Raw genomic sequence first — 16,099 nt, 5'->3', positions numbered from 1 at the left:
GGCGACCTTGAATAACCTTTACTGGGCACCACGGATCCCAATATATAATAGGATTGGAACCGGGGCAGTTCTGGTGTCTCCATCACTGAGCCCGAGGGGCCGGTTGGGGGCCGCATTTTCAAACCTTCCACGCTCTCTTTAGTCATGTGACCTGAGGATTTAAATACACCATTTAACCCTTTCAGGTGCATGTGCCCGGGCTGAAGCCCCTGGGGTGGAAACGCCCCGGTCGGGGCGAGAGATTTACCGCATGGGCCGCCTATGACTTTAGCTTTGTCATTCAGCGGGGTATGTGTCATGTGTTCTGAATGAGGTCACCCACTCAGACTGATGATGTCACCCATGATGCAGTTCAAGGCGGCTGTCTGCTGTTAGGTCTCGCCGGACCGGCTCTCCGTATACGTTTCATCGGAACGCCCGACGGTTCCAGTAAAGTTTTCCAATCCTTCCGCACCTGGGAACAATTCCGATTGATTCGCTGAATTCTAATGAAGGCTTTGATTTATTCCTCCCCGTACCGATCCAGTAATTTACAAAACCCCTCTGCATTTACCGACGCTCCCTAATTAACGTACAACAAAATTTTTATATATTGACATTAAACACCGGCAGCCGGGGAATGATCCCCGTTTTTTTAATATAAACGCAGCAAAGTAGTGCTTTACAGCACTGTAAAGCGAGGTGAATCCCGCAGCCCCAGGGCCTGATCGGTGTCATGGTGTCTGTCCCCCGTCTGTATGTCTGGTTGCTTTGCGGCTGTGAAGGGTACGTCAGCTGCACGTTATTCCCCTGCTTTCAGCATCAGAAATTGTGTTTTTATGCAATTAATGCCATAAAGCATAACTCAGTGCAGTGATTTTATGTGCGAGAGGAAAGGGGCGGAGCTTATGGACACAAAATGGCTCTGTACATACAGTGTGTAAATCTCTGGAAAAAGCCTAAATCCCAGGGAATACACCCTACATACTTAGCTTCCGATAACTCAGAGGGGAATTGTCACCGCGTGTAAATGGCATGTTTACTATTTTATTTTATGACTTTTTTTTTTTTCTTTTTTTCAAATAACAGATTTGGTTTAACTTTGGTTGTTTGTGGCATTTTGAACACTATATTTACCATCATGCCCCTGACCTCATTTTCCATAGTGACCCATTAACTTTAAATATATGAAATATAAATTAAAAAACATTTTAAAATAATTAAAATTACATTTTTAATATATATAATTTCATTTTTTTATTTTATTAATATTATTATTTTTAAATATTAATAATTTTAAGTCTTGCCTTTCCCAAAATTCCCCTTAGTTTATGATGCTTTGCTTTTGCCCCAGCCGTGAGAAAATGCCTCTTTTGCCCCGTGCATTCACATCACCCCCCTGTTAGTCCGAGGGGCAGATCCAAGGCCTCTACACAGAGAGTGACAGCTCTGAAGATCAGGCAAAATAGTTGAGCGCCGATAGCAATATACAGCCCACAATCCATGACCCTGATCTGTGATCGGCTAGTATTCCCTTAACACAGCAATGGGTTATTAGAATAATGTTTTTTGGAGGGGGGGGCATTAAACTGTGTTTTAACTCTTTACTGGCGCAATATTTTTGGTCACATGATAAGTTTAGGACCCTCCAGCTGTATATTCCCCCCCCAACTTACTTGGTATCACAGGTCACACGTGACATTCTGTTACATGCATGTCTAGTATGTTTCACCACTATGCGTTCCATTGACATGGACACGGGTCAGAAATGGGGAGGAATTAACAAAACCTGATTTAAAAGGGACAGATGCGGAAGGTGGGATCCAGGTACCCCCCCCCCCCCGGGGTATTTTGGACATGGCAGGGCCTGTGCTGTTGTCACTGATGCCCCGGGCCGCTGGACGGACGCGGGGGGGGGTAAATGTTCTGCTCCATTGGGTTTTAGCTCCAATGTCCATCCAGCTTACCTGCAGATCCAGGGGTCCCCAGGTACTACTGTCCTTGGGGGCCATATCTGGGCCATACCCAATAATGTAACAAGCTGCCCCAGATTGTAAAGGGTTAACCATTGTATTTAAATGCAGATTTGATGGCTTCTTATCCGCAGCCGTAGTCTGTTCCTATGACGATGTTGGATCGATCGGGATTGATTATTAGACACTAGTCGGTAAAGTGCGCCGGGGCAAATCCGGAGCAGTTTTCTGGGATCAGCACCCATGCGTTGGTAACGGGGTTCAGGTCACGCCACGGCTGGGGTAACATTCTGGACATTATTGTTTCAATTATTAGATACAGTCGACATTATTTAAGAAAGCTCCCAATTTTCTTTAAAATAAATAAATAAAATATGTTGGGGTCTCCGGCGGGAATCAGGAAGTCGGTCATCGTTATAGGTTCCCCATCGGCCAATCGGCTTCTTTCTTTTATTTGATCTTCAATCATATTTTTATATTGAAGAATATTTTCTGACATATTAACCCCGCGAGCGGCACGTCAGCCCACCTCTCCCGGTCGGCTGTTCCGTGTTATTGTCAGGATACCCGTGGATCACCTCGCTGCCGGGATATTGATTGGGGGGGAGGATAGCTATCAATAAAGCATTAGGGGGGGGTTGGGTGAACCCTTGACCTGCAGCTATTGATTAGTGGATGCAGGGCGAGGTCAGCCGGGGGAGGCAAATTGTTTGTGAGGACACTGAAGCGAAGACAGACTGCCGCCTCCTTCTGGTCCATCGCCGTAAACCAGCCGACCATATATTCATCTCCGCACCCACCGCAACTCGCCCTTCTCTCCTCCACCCCTCGCCCTTCTCCCCTCCACCCCTCGCCCTTCTCTCCTCTCTGCCTCCTCCATTTCTTTCACCTGCCCTCCTCCTCGCTTTCTGCATCCATCCATCCATTTCTTTTCTCTCCTATTACCCCCCCTCTCCTGTATGTCTTCTCATTCTCCCTGGCTGCCCTCTCTCCCCTCTTCCGTCATCTCTCTCTATGGGCTCTCTCTCTCGCTACCTGAGTCTGTCTCCTTGACATTCCCTCCTTCCCCGGCTGTCAGTCTCGCTGCTTCGATGCATTGCAGGCAACGAGTACTTTAACAGAATGCAGATCTGGCCGCGGCGCGGGGAGGACTGAAGGAGACAAAGCGCAGAGACCCTCCGTCTGCCCGCGAGTCATTTGTCAGAGCAACGAGCGCACCGACGGCCGCCGATTCCATCATTTTAATGGCCCTTTGTTTAGCTGCTTTGTAATTTACAGCGAATACAAGTTCAGATTAACAGGACTGGTCAGACAGCGGCGGGTCTGTATGTAATGTAGGGGATGTGACTGCGTTATCAGGACTGGTCAGACAGCGCGGGTCTGTATGTAATGTAGGGGATGTGACCGCGTTATCAGGACTGGTCAGACAGCGGCGGGTCTGCATGTAATGTAGGGGATGTGACTGCGTTATCAGGACTGGTCAGACAGCGGCGGGTCTGCATGTAATGTAGGGGATGTGACTGGGTTATCAGGACTGGTCAGACAGCGGCGGGTCTGCATGTAATGTAGGGGATGTGACTGCGTTATCAGGACTGGTCAGACAGCGGCGGGTCTGTATGTAATGTAGGGGATGTGACTGGGTTATCAGGACTGGTCAGACAGCGGCGGGTCTGTATGTAATGTAGGGGATGCGACTGCGTTATCAGGACTGGTCAGACAGCGGCGGGTCTGTATGTAATGTAGGGGATGTGACCGCGTTATCAGGACTGGTCAGACAGCGGCGGGTCTGTATGTAATGTAGGGGATGTGACTGCGTTATCAGGACTGGTCAGACAGCGACGGGTCTGTATGTAATGTAGGGGATGTGACTGCGTTATCAGGACTGGTCAGACAGCGGCGGGCGTGTGGTGTGGGATTCAGGTTTTCCGGCGGGGTCGCTCGGCCGGCGGTCTCGTCTTAGAGATTTAATGCCCCTGTCGGTGCAGGTGGTGGCACCGTGTGGACTGGCTGCCACGTTCCCTGTCTGCGTGTGATGGGAGTCCACCTGGGTTTCATCTTCTTGCCTCCCCTGAGACCCCCTACTTCTGTTTTTGACCCCCAGCCTATTGTCTCCTGCAGTCACAGCCCTCTCCTCCCTCCACTGCTCCCTCCTCTCCTGTCCCTGTGCTGGATGTCTCCCCCCCTCTCTGCCCCTCTCTCGCTCTCTCTCTGCCCCTCTCTCGCCCTGTCTCTTGGGACAGGCTTGTGTTACACACAGAGTGAGTGACCTTGTGGTCTGGCTCTGGTCTCCGTCCTGTGGTGTCTCAGCAGGGTTTCTAAATATAACCCCCCCTTGCAGTCTCATTAACCCTTTAAAGGTGCCTTTAACCCTTTATCACCGTTGGAATGAATCCTCATATCTCTCTCCTGCATTCTAATTCTCTGTCTGTCTCTTTCCTTGCTTTCTCCTCGCTCCATACATCCATCTCTCCTCCCCGTCTCTTCTCCCCGTCTCTCTCGTCTCTTCTCCCCCAGTCTCTTCCTTCTCCTCTTACTGATTTCTGTCTAAAGAGAAGGACCCATCTGGTGCCATCTGGCTGCAGGGGTCCGGGTGTCCGTGGCAGGGAGGGGACGCTCCGTGTTCCCAGCTGACTCCTGATCGCTGTCTCTCGTTAACCTCTGTCCCAGCATCTCAATCACCCTGTCCTCTCTGATGCCCCTCACACTGCCCTGAGACAGGCTTCTGTAGCGCACACTCACACTCAGTCCTCTTCTCTTCTAGGCTAAAGACAGTGATGATGATGAGGAGATTGTGCACGTGGACCGAGACCACTTCATGGATGAATTCTTCGAACAGGTGAGTCCTTTCCTTTGGGGTATTTGGCAGTGGGCTGTGGCTGTGAAGGAAGCTGTTTGTGGGACGTGGCTGTGAGCGGGGTGTTTGTGGGACGTGGCTGTGAGCGGGGTGTTTGTGGGACGTGGCTGTGAGCGGGCTGTGTGTGGGACGTGGCTGTGAGCGGGCTGTTTGTGTGATGTGAATGTGAGCGGGCTGTGTGTGGGATGTGGCTGTGAGCGGGCTGTGTGTGGGACGTGGCTGTGAGTGGGCTGTGTGTGAGACGCGGCTGTGAGCGGGCTGTGTGTGAGACGTGGCTGTGAGCGGGGTGTTTGTGGGACTTGGCTGTGAGCAGGCTGTGTGTGGGATGTGGCTGTGAGCGGGCTGTTTGTGGGATGTGGCTGTGAGCGGGCTATGTGTGGGACGTGGCTGTGAGCGGGCTGTGTGTGGGACGTGGCTGTGAGCGGTCCGTGTGTGGCTGTGAGCGGGCTGTGTGTGGAACGTGGCTGTGAGCGGGGTGTTTGTGGGACGTGGCTGTGAGCGGGCTGTGTGTGGGACGTGGCTGTGAGCGGGCTGTGTGAGGGACGTGGCTGTGAGCGGTCCGTGTGTGGCTGTGAGCGGGCTGTGTGTGGGACGTGGCTGTGAGCGGGGTGTTTGTGGGACGTGGCTGTGAGCGGGCTGTGTGTGGGACGTGGCTGTGAGCGGGCTGTGTGTGGGACGTGGCTGTGAGCTGGCTGTGTGTGGGATGTGGCTGTGAGCGGGGTGTTTGTGGGACGTGGCTGTGAGCGGGCTGTGTGTGGGACGTGGCTGTGTGTGGGACGTGGCTGTGAGCGGGCTGTGTGGGACGTGGCTGTGAGCGGGCTGTGTGTGGGACGTGGCTGTGAGCGGGCTGTGTGTGGGACGTGGCTGTGAGCGGGCTGTGTGTGGGACGTGGCTGTGAGCGGGCTGTGTGTGGGACGTGGCTGTGAGCGGACTGTGTGTGGGACGTGGCTGTGAGCGGGCCTCTAAAAGGTTAAGCATATTATTATGAAATGTTTACTTAGTGGCAGGACTGAGGGTGTCTTGGTTAACGTTATGCACCCAGTATGGGGTATTAACCCTTTGGGTTCTAGCTGGCACCTCTGATAATGCCCTGCGGTGTCTGATGTGCGTCTGTCCGTCCGTACAGGTGGAGGAGATCCGTGGATGCATCGAGAAGCTCTCAGAGGATGTGGAGCAGGTGAAGAAACAGCACAGCGCTATCCTGGCTGCCCCCAACCCCGACGAGAGTGAGTGGGGCTTGAGGGGAGAGCGTGCAGAGGAGGAGAGGGGGGACAGACAGACAGAGACGGAGTTCTGACATGTAGGAGGGCAGAGAGCAGGGCTCTAACATCAGGAAGGAGAGGGGGTGCTGACATATCGGGGGGTGCTGACACAGAGGGGGGTATGGACATACTGGGGGCAGGGAGGGGTGCTACAGAGAGAGGAGGTATGGAGGGCCACACACAGGGGTGAGACAGAGCGCTAAACACATGGGGTGAGAAGGAGCACAGAGCGGAGAGGTGCGCGTGACCCGACAGCGAGTGCGTGAGGGTGCGCTTCCTGTCCGCCAGACTTTGTGTTTCTCTCTTTTATTGTCTTTTTGTCTTTTTTCTGGTTTCTCTCACTTTCCGTCCTTTCGCCGCCGCAGAGACCAAGCAGGAGCTGGAAGATCTCACGGCCGACATCAAAAAAACCGCCAACAAAGTTCGCTCCAAGTTGAAAGGTCAGCCCCGTAAAATAACCTTTGCCCCCTCACCTTTTGGGCGGGGCTTCAAAGGGCATTATAACCGTTTTGACAGCGTGATGCCCTTCTGTGCCGTACCTGTGCGGTATCTGCCCCTTATCTCATATCCCGGGTTCTTTGATGCCATGCTGCGTGGACTCCAGTGGCTCCCCCCCGACCCCCTCCGCTGGCGGCAGGAAGTGTACTTCCATTCACTTCCTCCAGTCAATGGGAAATCAGTAGGAGTAACAGCAGCCAATCGGTGCTCATGTAGCATACGTGTGATTGGCTGCTGCTACTGAGCATATCCAGGAAGCATACTTACGTACATTTCCTCCTTTCAGAGAAAAAGTCTCGTTTTCTAACTCCAATAACTAATGAATTCGGGCAAAATGGATTCCAATATGCATTAAAAAAAATAAAAAAGGAAATTTGTGGAAGAGACCGCTAAGGCGCCCCGTGCGGCTGTGTGAAGGATGTCCCGGGGCCACTTTCACTTTTTAACGCTCTCCTCCTTCCAACCAGCCTCTGACTTTTGTCATTAGACACCCATTCGGCCCTCACCGGCCCCGGGGGGTAGAATTTAGACTGTATTGAGGGTGTGTTTTTTGACTCTCCCTGCAGCTATAGAACAAAGCATCGAGCAGGAGGAAGGACTGAACCGCTCGTCGGCCGACCTCCGAATCCGCAAAACGCAGGTGAGAGAGTGGCCCCACTCGCCCGCCCCCCCGTGTTACCCCCCCACGCCCGGTACCTTCCGCCCTCCTGCCCCTCGCCCCCCTCCTGTTATCCCTCCTGCTGTATCTCACCGTATCGTTTCCCGCCCTCAGCACTCAACTCTGTCCCGCAAGTTCGTGGAAGTGATGACGGAGTACAACGCAACGCAGTCTAAATACCGAGACCGCTGCAAGGACCGTATACAGAGACAGCTGGAGATCAGTACGTGAGCCGGGCCGGGGTCAGCGCCGGAGGGGCATGCGCGGGGAAGCTGGGGTCGTTTATAAAGGGGGAGGGGGTTGGAAAATGTTCCCGGGTTCCGTGACACGTTCTCCTCTTTCCCTCACAGCTGGAAGGACAACAACCAATGAGGAGTTGGAGGACATGTTGGAGAGCGGAAAGCTGGCCATATTCACCGACGATGTGGGTAGCAGGACGGGTGGGAGGAATATAGGCCGTCGCTCCGAAATACCCCATTATTTAGCCACACCACAAGCAGGACCACGGCCTACAGGCAGTCCCATCTGGTCACAGATGACAGTAATCTGCCCCCCACATAACCACCAGTAATCCCACACGCCGCCCCCTGCTCAGGGTAAATCCCATGTGCCACCCCCCGGTCAGGGTAAACCCCACGTGCCACCCCCCGGTCAGGGTAAATCCCACGTGCCACCCCCGGTCAGGGTAAATCCCACACCCCGCCCCCTGCTCAGGGTAAATCCCACACGCCACCCCCTGCTCAGGGTAAATCCCACGTGCCGCCCCCTGCTCAGGGTAAATCCCACGTGCCGCCCCCTGCTCAGGGTAAATCCCACGTGCCGCCCCCTGCTCAGGGTAAATCCCACGTGCCGCCCCCTGCTCAGGGTAAATCCCACGTGCCGCCCCCTGCTCAGGGTAAATCCCACGTGCCGCCCCCTGGTCACAGCTCTATGCTCAACCCGTAAACCACGATATTCCACCAGTAAAGGCCGCATGGCGCCTCGTAGTCATGGAGGACGCTCAGTCCCAGCAAGTTTCTCCTTATCCATCGGGTAAATCTAGGCAGACTAGATGGGCAGAATTGTCCTCACCTGCCCTCATCTTCCATGTTTCCGTGTTTAATACCCTCCCCCGCGCTAATCGCTGCTCTGTACCCCCTACAGATCAAGATGGACTCCCAGATGACCAAACAAGCTCTGAACGAGATCGAGACGCGACACAACGAGATCATTAAGCTGGAGACCAGCATCCGCGAGCTGCACGACATGTTTGTAGATATGGCCATGCTGGTGGAGAGTCAGGTGAGGGGGGTCACCATCCGCCAAGGGGCCGGAGGGGGCTTCTCATAATAACCCCCGGTCACAGGACTCACCTGTGCCTTTTACCCACCCTTAGGGGGAGATGATAGACCGCATTGAGTATAACGTGGAACACTCCGTGGATTACGTGGAGAGAGCCGTTTCTGATACCAAGAAGGCTGTCAAATATCAGAGCAAAGCGAGAAGGGTGAGTGTCCAGAGGGCCGGGGGTCCGGGGCAGATCAACCTTCATATAAATCATTCCAAAAACAGAGAAAAACACCCAATCCCACCCCAAAAAAAATAGAGAACCCCGAGCGCTCCTCGGCAGGGGCAAATCATACCATGCAAAAAAATATGTCACTTTTATTTACTTTATTTATTTATTTATACCTAATAAAATAATTTACGGAATCCCCCCCAAAACTCTAATGCAGCGTCCCCCTCTCTCTATCTTGTAATTCCAGGTTTAAGGTCCAAATGCCCCGCATGGGGCAAACATACCTATTATAAATTATATAGCAATGGCATGCAAAAGCACCCATTTGTCCCCAAAGAAGTCTTTTTAATTTATTAATATATAATTATTTGACGGAGTCCCCGCAAAAAAACCCCCAACGCGGCGTCCCCTCTAATAATAACCTTCCCGTGTAAACCAAGTTCCGCATCACGCACTTTACATGTATGTAATTATGTGACTCCCGTTTTCTGCGCTGTCCTGCTTTCTAACACGTCTTCTGTTTCTGTCTCTCTTCTTTTCTCTCCTTATATATATTTTTTTCTCCTTTCCTTCCTCGTCATTTTGCTTTTTCCTCCCCGTCCTTCCTCTCTCCGTGCTTCTGGCCGCTTTCGGGTATGTAGAAGAAGATCATGATAATAATCTGTTGTGTGGTGTTGGGAGTCGTTCTGGCTTCCTCGATCGGAGGGACACTGGGACTCTGAAACGCACAATGCCGACTAAAACCGAAGAAGAAAAAAAAAGAGTAAATAGTAAATTATACGGAAAAAAAAAATGAAAAAAAAATATAATGTAAATGATAAAAGTATCGGAATTTAACGCCCAGCTCCCGTTTTCGCCTCTGTGGGTTTCACTCAGGAGTTAGGTTACCATCAGCTAATTTGAGCCAACAAGGGCCTCGTCCGCCGCACTGGCCACTATGGGGTTAACTGACGTGAACCTAATGCCAAAGCTTCATCGGTCACCCACATCTCCTGGGGGCGAAAAGGGTCTGAAACGTCCCAAATATTTCTTTCTTTCTTTATTTTTTTGTTCTCTGTGTCCGTTTTTATGTTTCTCGATCTGTTTTCTCGTCTGTTAAGGTTTTCAAAAATTCTAAGTATATTTGACGTTGCTGGATATGTTCCACGGGGGCCCCCAGGGGCCGGTGGCGGAGGGTCCCCCCCGGCGCTTTCTTATGTCTTATCTCTTGACCGGTGGCTGAGTGTGATTTTGTTTCCTGCCAAAGTCTTGTGTGTGTGTTTTTTGGCTGTAATTCCTGTTTCCTGGGGTCCGCGGGGGCGGGGTCAGTGCCCGTCCGTCTGGTCTTATTGGGCGTCTACAAATCCATGTCTTGATACCCTGCTGGGGTGGTCAGAAGGGGCAGGGAAAGGGCCAAGGGGCTCTTTAATTTGTACATGTATGTATTCTTTTAGTGTCACTCCAGGGACAGAAACGGCATTTTTTAGTATTTAGAAAAATCTTATCTTTTCACAAAATAGTCCAGTTATTTTTACAGAATTATTTCCACCTCTTCTACCTATAACTGCCCCATTACATTCATAACTGCCCCGTTACACCCTATAACACCTCCCTATAATCCCCATCGCACCCTATAACCCCCATCACACCCTATAACACCTCCCTTTTACCCCCATCACCCTATAACACCTCCCTGTAACCCCCATCACACCCTATTACACCTCCCTGTAACCCCCATCACACCCTATAACACCTCCCTATAACCCCCATCACCCTATAACACCTCCCTGTAACCCCCATCACACCCTATAACACCTCCCTGTAACCCCCATCACACCTTATAACACCTCCCTGTAACCCCCATCACCCTATAACACCTCTCTATAACTCCCATCACACCCTATAACACCTCCCTATAACCCGCATCACACCCTATAACACCTCCCTATAACCCCCGTCACACCCTATAACACCTCCCTATAACCCCCGTCACACCCTATAACACCTCCCTATAACCCCCATCACACCCTATAACACCTCTCTATAACTCCCATCACACCCTATAACACCTCCCTATAACCCCCATCACACCCTATAACACCTCCCTGTAACCCCCATCACACCTTATAACACCTCCCTGTAACCCCCATCACCCTATAACACCTCTCTATAACTCCCATCACACCCTATAACACCTCCCTATAACCCCCATCACACCCTATAACACCTCCCTATAACCCCCCCATTACACGCTATAACCCCCATTACACCCTATAACCCCTCTATAACGTCCTCATTACACGCTATAAGCCCTCCTATTACTCCATATAAACGCCGATAGTTGTATATAAGGCCCCCCTCCGTAGAGAGCTCTGGCTAATTAACCCTTTTGTGTTAGCCCCACGCACACTCTTGTGTGCACACTATGCACGCTCACTCTGTATTCGTTGCGCGTTCAGTCTCCCGTCTTCTTCCTCCCCACCTGCAGACTTCAGTTTCCGATCTGTCCTTCTTTCTGTTTCTTCACCTTTTTTTGGCGAGTGCATTTTTCTTAATTATCAGCCAAATGTAAATTAAAAGAAACCAAAGTTTTCCCTAAATCCTGTCGCTGCTCCTTTTGCCCCCAGACGACTGCCCCTCTAACCACCCCCCATATGTTTTATTCCTGACTGACGCGCCCGTCGCCCTGCAAAAAAATATAATAAAAGACCTAAATGCTCTCGTTAACGCTGTGGGCGGAGCTTGCAGAGCAACCAATCCACGCAGAGCTGGATATGCTCCAATGCGCTTTGCTATTGTTTTTATAATTAATCGTATTACATCATAGACCCCGAGACTCGTCCTACAGCAATAAGGTACTCTGACCTCATAGACGGTCTGCAGGTGACATCATACTGGATGTCACAGAGGATCATGGGATATCGGTCACAGCGAGCGGGATGTTATTAGTGTTTGTTCTCTGTTTACAGGATAATTTTATTTTTATATTATTATTACTCTATCATGTACACGAAATCAGGACTGTCTGTGTGAGATACGTGTGCGGAGTGCATCAGGGATCGGTACGGGAGAGCGTCGGAGATCGGAACGGGAGAGCGCCGGGGACCGGTACGGGAGAGCGCTGGGGATCGGTACGTGAGAGCGTCGGAGATCGGTACGGGAGAGCGCCGGGGATCGGTACGGGAGAGCGTCGGAGATCGGTACGGGAGAGCGTCGGAGATCGGTACGGGAGAGCGCCGGGGATCGGTACGGGAGAGCGTCGGAGATCGGTACGGGAGAGCGTCGGAGATCGGTACGGGAGAGCGTCGGGGATCGGTACGGGGAGCGTCGGTGATCGGTACGGGGGGCGTCGGGGATCGGTACGGGAGAGCGTCGGGGATTGGTACGGGGGGCGTCGGTGATCGGTACGGGAGAGCGCCGGGGATCGGTACCGGAGAGCTCCGTGGATCGGTACGGGAGAGCGTCGGGGATCGGTACAGGGGGCATCGGGGATCGGTACGGGGGGCGTCGGGGATCGGTACGGGAGAGCGTCGGGGATCGGTACGGGGGGCGTCGGGGATCGGTACGGGGGCGTCGGGGATCGGTACGGGAGAGCGTCGGGGATCGGTACGGGGGGCGTCGGTGATCGGTACGGGAGAGCGTCGGGGATCGGTACAGGGGGCGTCGGGGATCGGTACGGGAGAGCGTCGGAGATCGGTACGGGAGAGCGTCGGGGATCGGTACAGGGGGCGTCGGGGATCGGTACGGGGGGCGTCGGGGATCGGTACGGGGGGCGTCGGGGATCGGTACAGGGGGCGTCGGGGATCAGAGTGTTTTGAGTTCACGTCATAGTAATTTTGGGCCTTTCCATATTGTGCAGTAATGAGACGCTGTTTACGGCGCATGGCAGCCCCTCTCCCTCTGTCTGTCTCTTGCATGATTATGAGCTGTCTCTGTGGGTATTTCTAGTCTCTCTTGTCCTGCATAGTAACCATTTTCCACGTTTCCATCTGGGGAGAGGGGGGTTGGGCAGGAAGTCGCGAGCCAAGCAGGAAGCGCCATCTCTGGGAAGAAACTCTAGCAGGGCGGCCATTTTGAACTGATCCACACAACTGAAAGTGAAGACACGAGATCAGACCTTTTGGGTGAAATGAGGCAGTAATTCCTGGTCTGTGATGTCATTGGTGATGTCACAATAAAGCAAAGCAGTTATCCGCTGTATCTATGCAGTTTCCGCAATATTTATCACAGAGACGCACATTCAAGGAGCGCTTTTTTCTTGACTTAAGTTTTAAGAAACCAACAGGATTTAATGTTACAAATAAATAGATTCTTGAGAGGGAAAATCTCACGAAGCGTTCGGTAGGATCAGTGACGGAAAATGGCGGCCTGTGTTCTCTTGGTCTGGCGTCCGGCACGATTTCAGTGTATTTTTTTATTTAAATAGTTATTTTTTGATGCGGGGAGGGGGGAAGTAGTCGAATTTGGCTCCCGTACAGATTTTCATACTTCTTTTATTCATTCATTTCTTCACCGATAGCCATTGGCCATTCCGAAGTACTTTTCAAAATGGCCGCCCAGAGCAGCCATATTGTTCTAATGTCCCTGGTCCCACTGTGTGTGTTGTGCACTTGGATTTTGGGTGTCTATTTGGCCTTTATTTATTTTTTATTATTTATTTTTTTGTATTTCTTGGATTTGCTGTAAATGTTTCTTATCCGTCGGCGGCCTTGAAAATTTGCATGTTTGTTCATTTAATGAGCGTCTCTGGTCGTGAGGATTATTCCATGAAAAAAAAAAACACGTTCCACGGAGGGCCTGCGCCGAGAGGTAGCGGCAGAGTTTGGGACCCCGGCAGGTGCGGTCTTTACAGAACCCCCCCACCACCACGGGGGCTCGGAAACAAAAATCAGATGTGAACAGGAAGCTGCCCTTTAAACTCATTTCCTGATACACGTGGATACTTATTAGTATTTCATGGCAGAATTTATTGGAGATTAATGCGTTATCCCGGGGAAGTAAGTACTCTTTGCACTATTCTCCTGAGCACTTCCTGAAAGGCTTACAGGAAGTCAAGAGTGCAACAGAGAATTACTTCCCCCGTGACGAGAAAAGAGCAGCATCTAAATTTTCAGATAATTCCAATTCTGCCACGTTACGGAAACTTTTACACCCCCCATCATGAGAGTTGTAGTCCTTTTAATTGATAAGGGGACATAAATTGGGTGTAAAAGCACAGGAACCAAATATCTCTATTTGGACAGAAATGTCTCTTTCCGTACAGTGTCCCCTTCCCTTCAGATTATGATGTATGCTGAAGAGTGATGTCATCAATAGCATGGCACCTGGGCTCTTACCCAATAGAAGAGTGGGGTCACCCCTTTCTTTGCTATAGAATGTTCCGTTTAACCCCTTGGTTGCTTGACCCGGGACCTGTCAAGTGACTGTTAACCCCTTTTTTTTTCCATCAGAGGGGGGGGCCGGAAAATAAAAAAACGAAGAGGGTAAAATTCTCCCGCTTCCTCTCGCCCCTCCCCCACCTCATCCCTCCCGTCTGAGAATTTTTGATGTTTAAAATGTCTCAGTTGAAAAAAAAAATGTGAATTGCAAAAAAAAAAAAAATTGTTTTAAGGTTGAAAAAATAACAAAAAATGAAAAAAATAACGAACAAAAAAAACTGCTTGCATGTTAAAAATGTGAAAAAAATAACAGCAGAAACCGTGAAAAAAAAAGAGAAGAAAAAAAATGGAATTCTCGGTTTATGAAAGGTGTGTTGTCGTTATTTGTTTGCTTGTTTTTTTTTATTTAATTTTCTCGTGTGTCTGGAATAAAAAAAAAAGAAAAACGAAATCCGAAAAATCTGAAATTTAAAGGGAAGAAAATGAGAATATTTTTTTTTTCCACAACGCGATGTATTTCTGTGAAGTAAACAAAGTCATGTCTCCTTTTGTGCTGTTTTGTGTTGGGAGGGGGGAAGGAGGAGGAGCTTAAAATGTTTACATCAGCGCTAGAGGAGGAGTTAAAAGGTTCAGAGTATGAAAGGTCCGTTCGGGTCCGAATCCCAACGCAGGTGATAAGTCTTTAAAATATAGGCGGATTAGAAAAGAAATTAAAAACGAAGAAAAAAAAAATCAGCAAAAGGGGGGGGGAGAAATACATGTTAATAAATTTTCGTTTTTTTCGGTTTTTTTTAAAATTAATTTTAAACCAATAAAACAAAAAAAAATCAGATTTTTAATTTTAAGTTGTACAATTTTTAGGATCCTTATTAATTATTATTAATTCCTTATTATTTTTAATTATTATTAGTCTTTCAAATGTCACAAATTGGTGTAAATTATAATTCCTCTCTGAATTCAAGAATTGTTTTTTTTAGCCCCGCTAGGTTTTGCCCCGGGGGAATAATCTTTAATATTTCAGGAGATGGTTGTACATTAGAAACTGTGGGGGGGGGGTTTAAGCGCTTTTTGGTCACTTTAAGCACAGGAAGTGTGGATTACAAAAAGTGTAAATTTTTATCACACGTTATCACTATAGCAACCAATAGAACGCCCCAAATAACCGCAACATTCCATTGGTTCTCTAAGGGGGGCACACAGCACCCGGGGGGAGGGTTATTAATGCGGTCAGCAGAGTCAAGTAACACGCAGCATAGAGGGTGTTTGCGTGACGTGTATGTATGTTTGTGTTGACGGAGACCCTACACCCCGATAAGAGGGCGCTCTCTGTGAATAGTACGAAGCAGAACCGCAAACCTATAGATCAGGATAAATGAGATTATATGTCATGGGCTCCGTCTCGTTTGTGACATCATTGTGAGGGCTGTTTTTTTATTTGTGAGGGGAAAAAAAGTTAATACCACCAAATAGTTAACTACAGGCCCTTTGTTTGATCTATACATTGGCTATACATTTTGTCCTGCGATTTGCAAACCACCCACTAGATGGCAGAGTCATTAAATGAAAACAGCGGAGAATCCAACCTGCAATACCCTCCAGCACCACGAGGTGTCACCGTAACACGAAAAGAGGGCGCAGGTAAGTCTGTCCCTGAGAGAGGGGGAGGGGAGGCAGGTAGGTCCTGTAAATGGTGTAAATGGCTGTTCCGCGGCCCTCAGGAATCGGGTCTATCCTCAAATACTAATGTGGCAATTGTACATCGCTACTGAATGGGGCGGAGCTTTATAATGCCAGCAGCAGACAGCGTAAATGCAGCTTCGGGGGGACCTGGAGATACAGGCCGGAGGGTCTATCGGATTCTGACTGCTCTGCTTGGCCCGTTCCACGCGACGCGCGTCCCTTTACTGTCCCCAGAACCAAACCCCAGGCGGAGACTGACCCAATTCATCCAGTGACCTTAATGAGATGTAAGGAAGATTTACTTCACGGAGCGGGTGGAAGAACAGCTTCCCAGCGGAAG

The 16,099-nt window shown here is 50.2% G+C and overlaps 1 protein-coding gene across 2 annotated transcripts in view; it reads left to right on the top strand.

The window, feature by feature from the left end:
• The window catches only part of LOC149285640 (syntaxin-1B), an 11,871-nt gene extending 2,427 nt beyond the window's left edge, over window positions 1-9,444 (top strand). The window contains exons 2-10 of one of the 2 annotated variants that reach the window (XM_089494890.1): window positions 4,714-4,788; window positions 5,933-6,032; window positions 6,434-6,508; window positions 7,133-7,206; window positions 7,360-7,447; window positions 7,575-7,648; window positions 8,368-8,505; window positions 8,600-8,710; window positions 9,364-9,444. In XM_089494890.1, coding sequence (XP_089351016.1) covers window positions 4,714-4,788; window positions 5,933-6,032; window positions 6,434-6,508; window positions 7,133-7,206; window positions 7,360-7,447; window positions 7,575-7,648; window positions 8,368-8,505; window positions 8,600-8,710; window positions 9,364-9,444 — 816 coding nt within the window. Of the gene's footprint in view, window positions 1-4,713; window positions 4,789-5,932; window positions 6,033-6,433; window positions 6,509-7,132; window positions 7,207-7,338; window positions 7,448-7,574; window positions 7,649-8,367; window positions 8,506-8,599; window positions 8,711-9,363 lie in introns of both variants that reach the window. The other variant, XM_089494889.1, reaches the window with a different exon arrangement.
• The last annotated feature ends 6,655 nt before the right edge of the window (window positions 9,445-16,099 follow it).

Source organism: Sceloporus occidentalis, unplaced genomic scaffold (assembly GCF_023333645.1).
Source record: "Sceloporus occidentalis isolate IW3139 unplaced genomic scaffold, rSceOcc1.0.p SCAF_76, whole genome shotgun sequence".
Classification (NCBI taxonomy): domain Eukaryota; kingdom Metazoa; phylum Chordata; class Lepidosauria; order Squamata; family Phrynosomatidae; genus Sceloporus; species Sceloporus occidentalis.
Note: the sequence above shows the minus strand (reverse complement) of the source record. Positions and strands in the feature narration are given on the sequence as shown.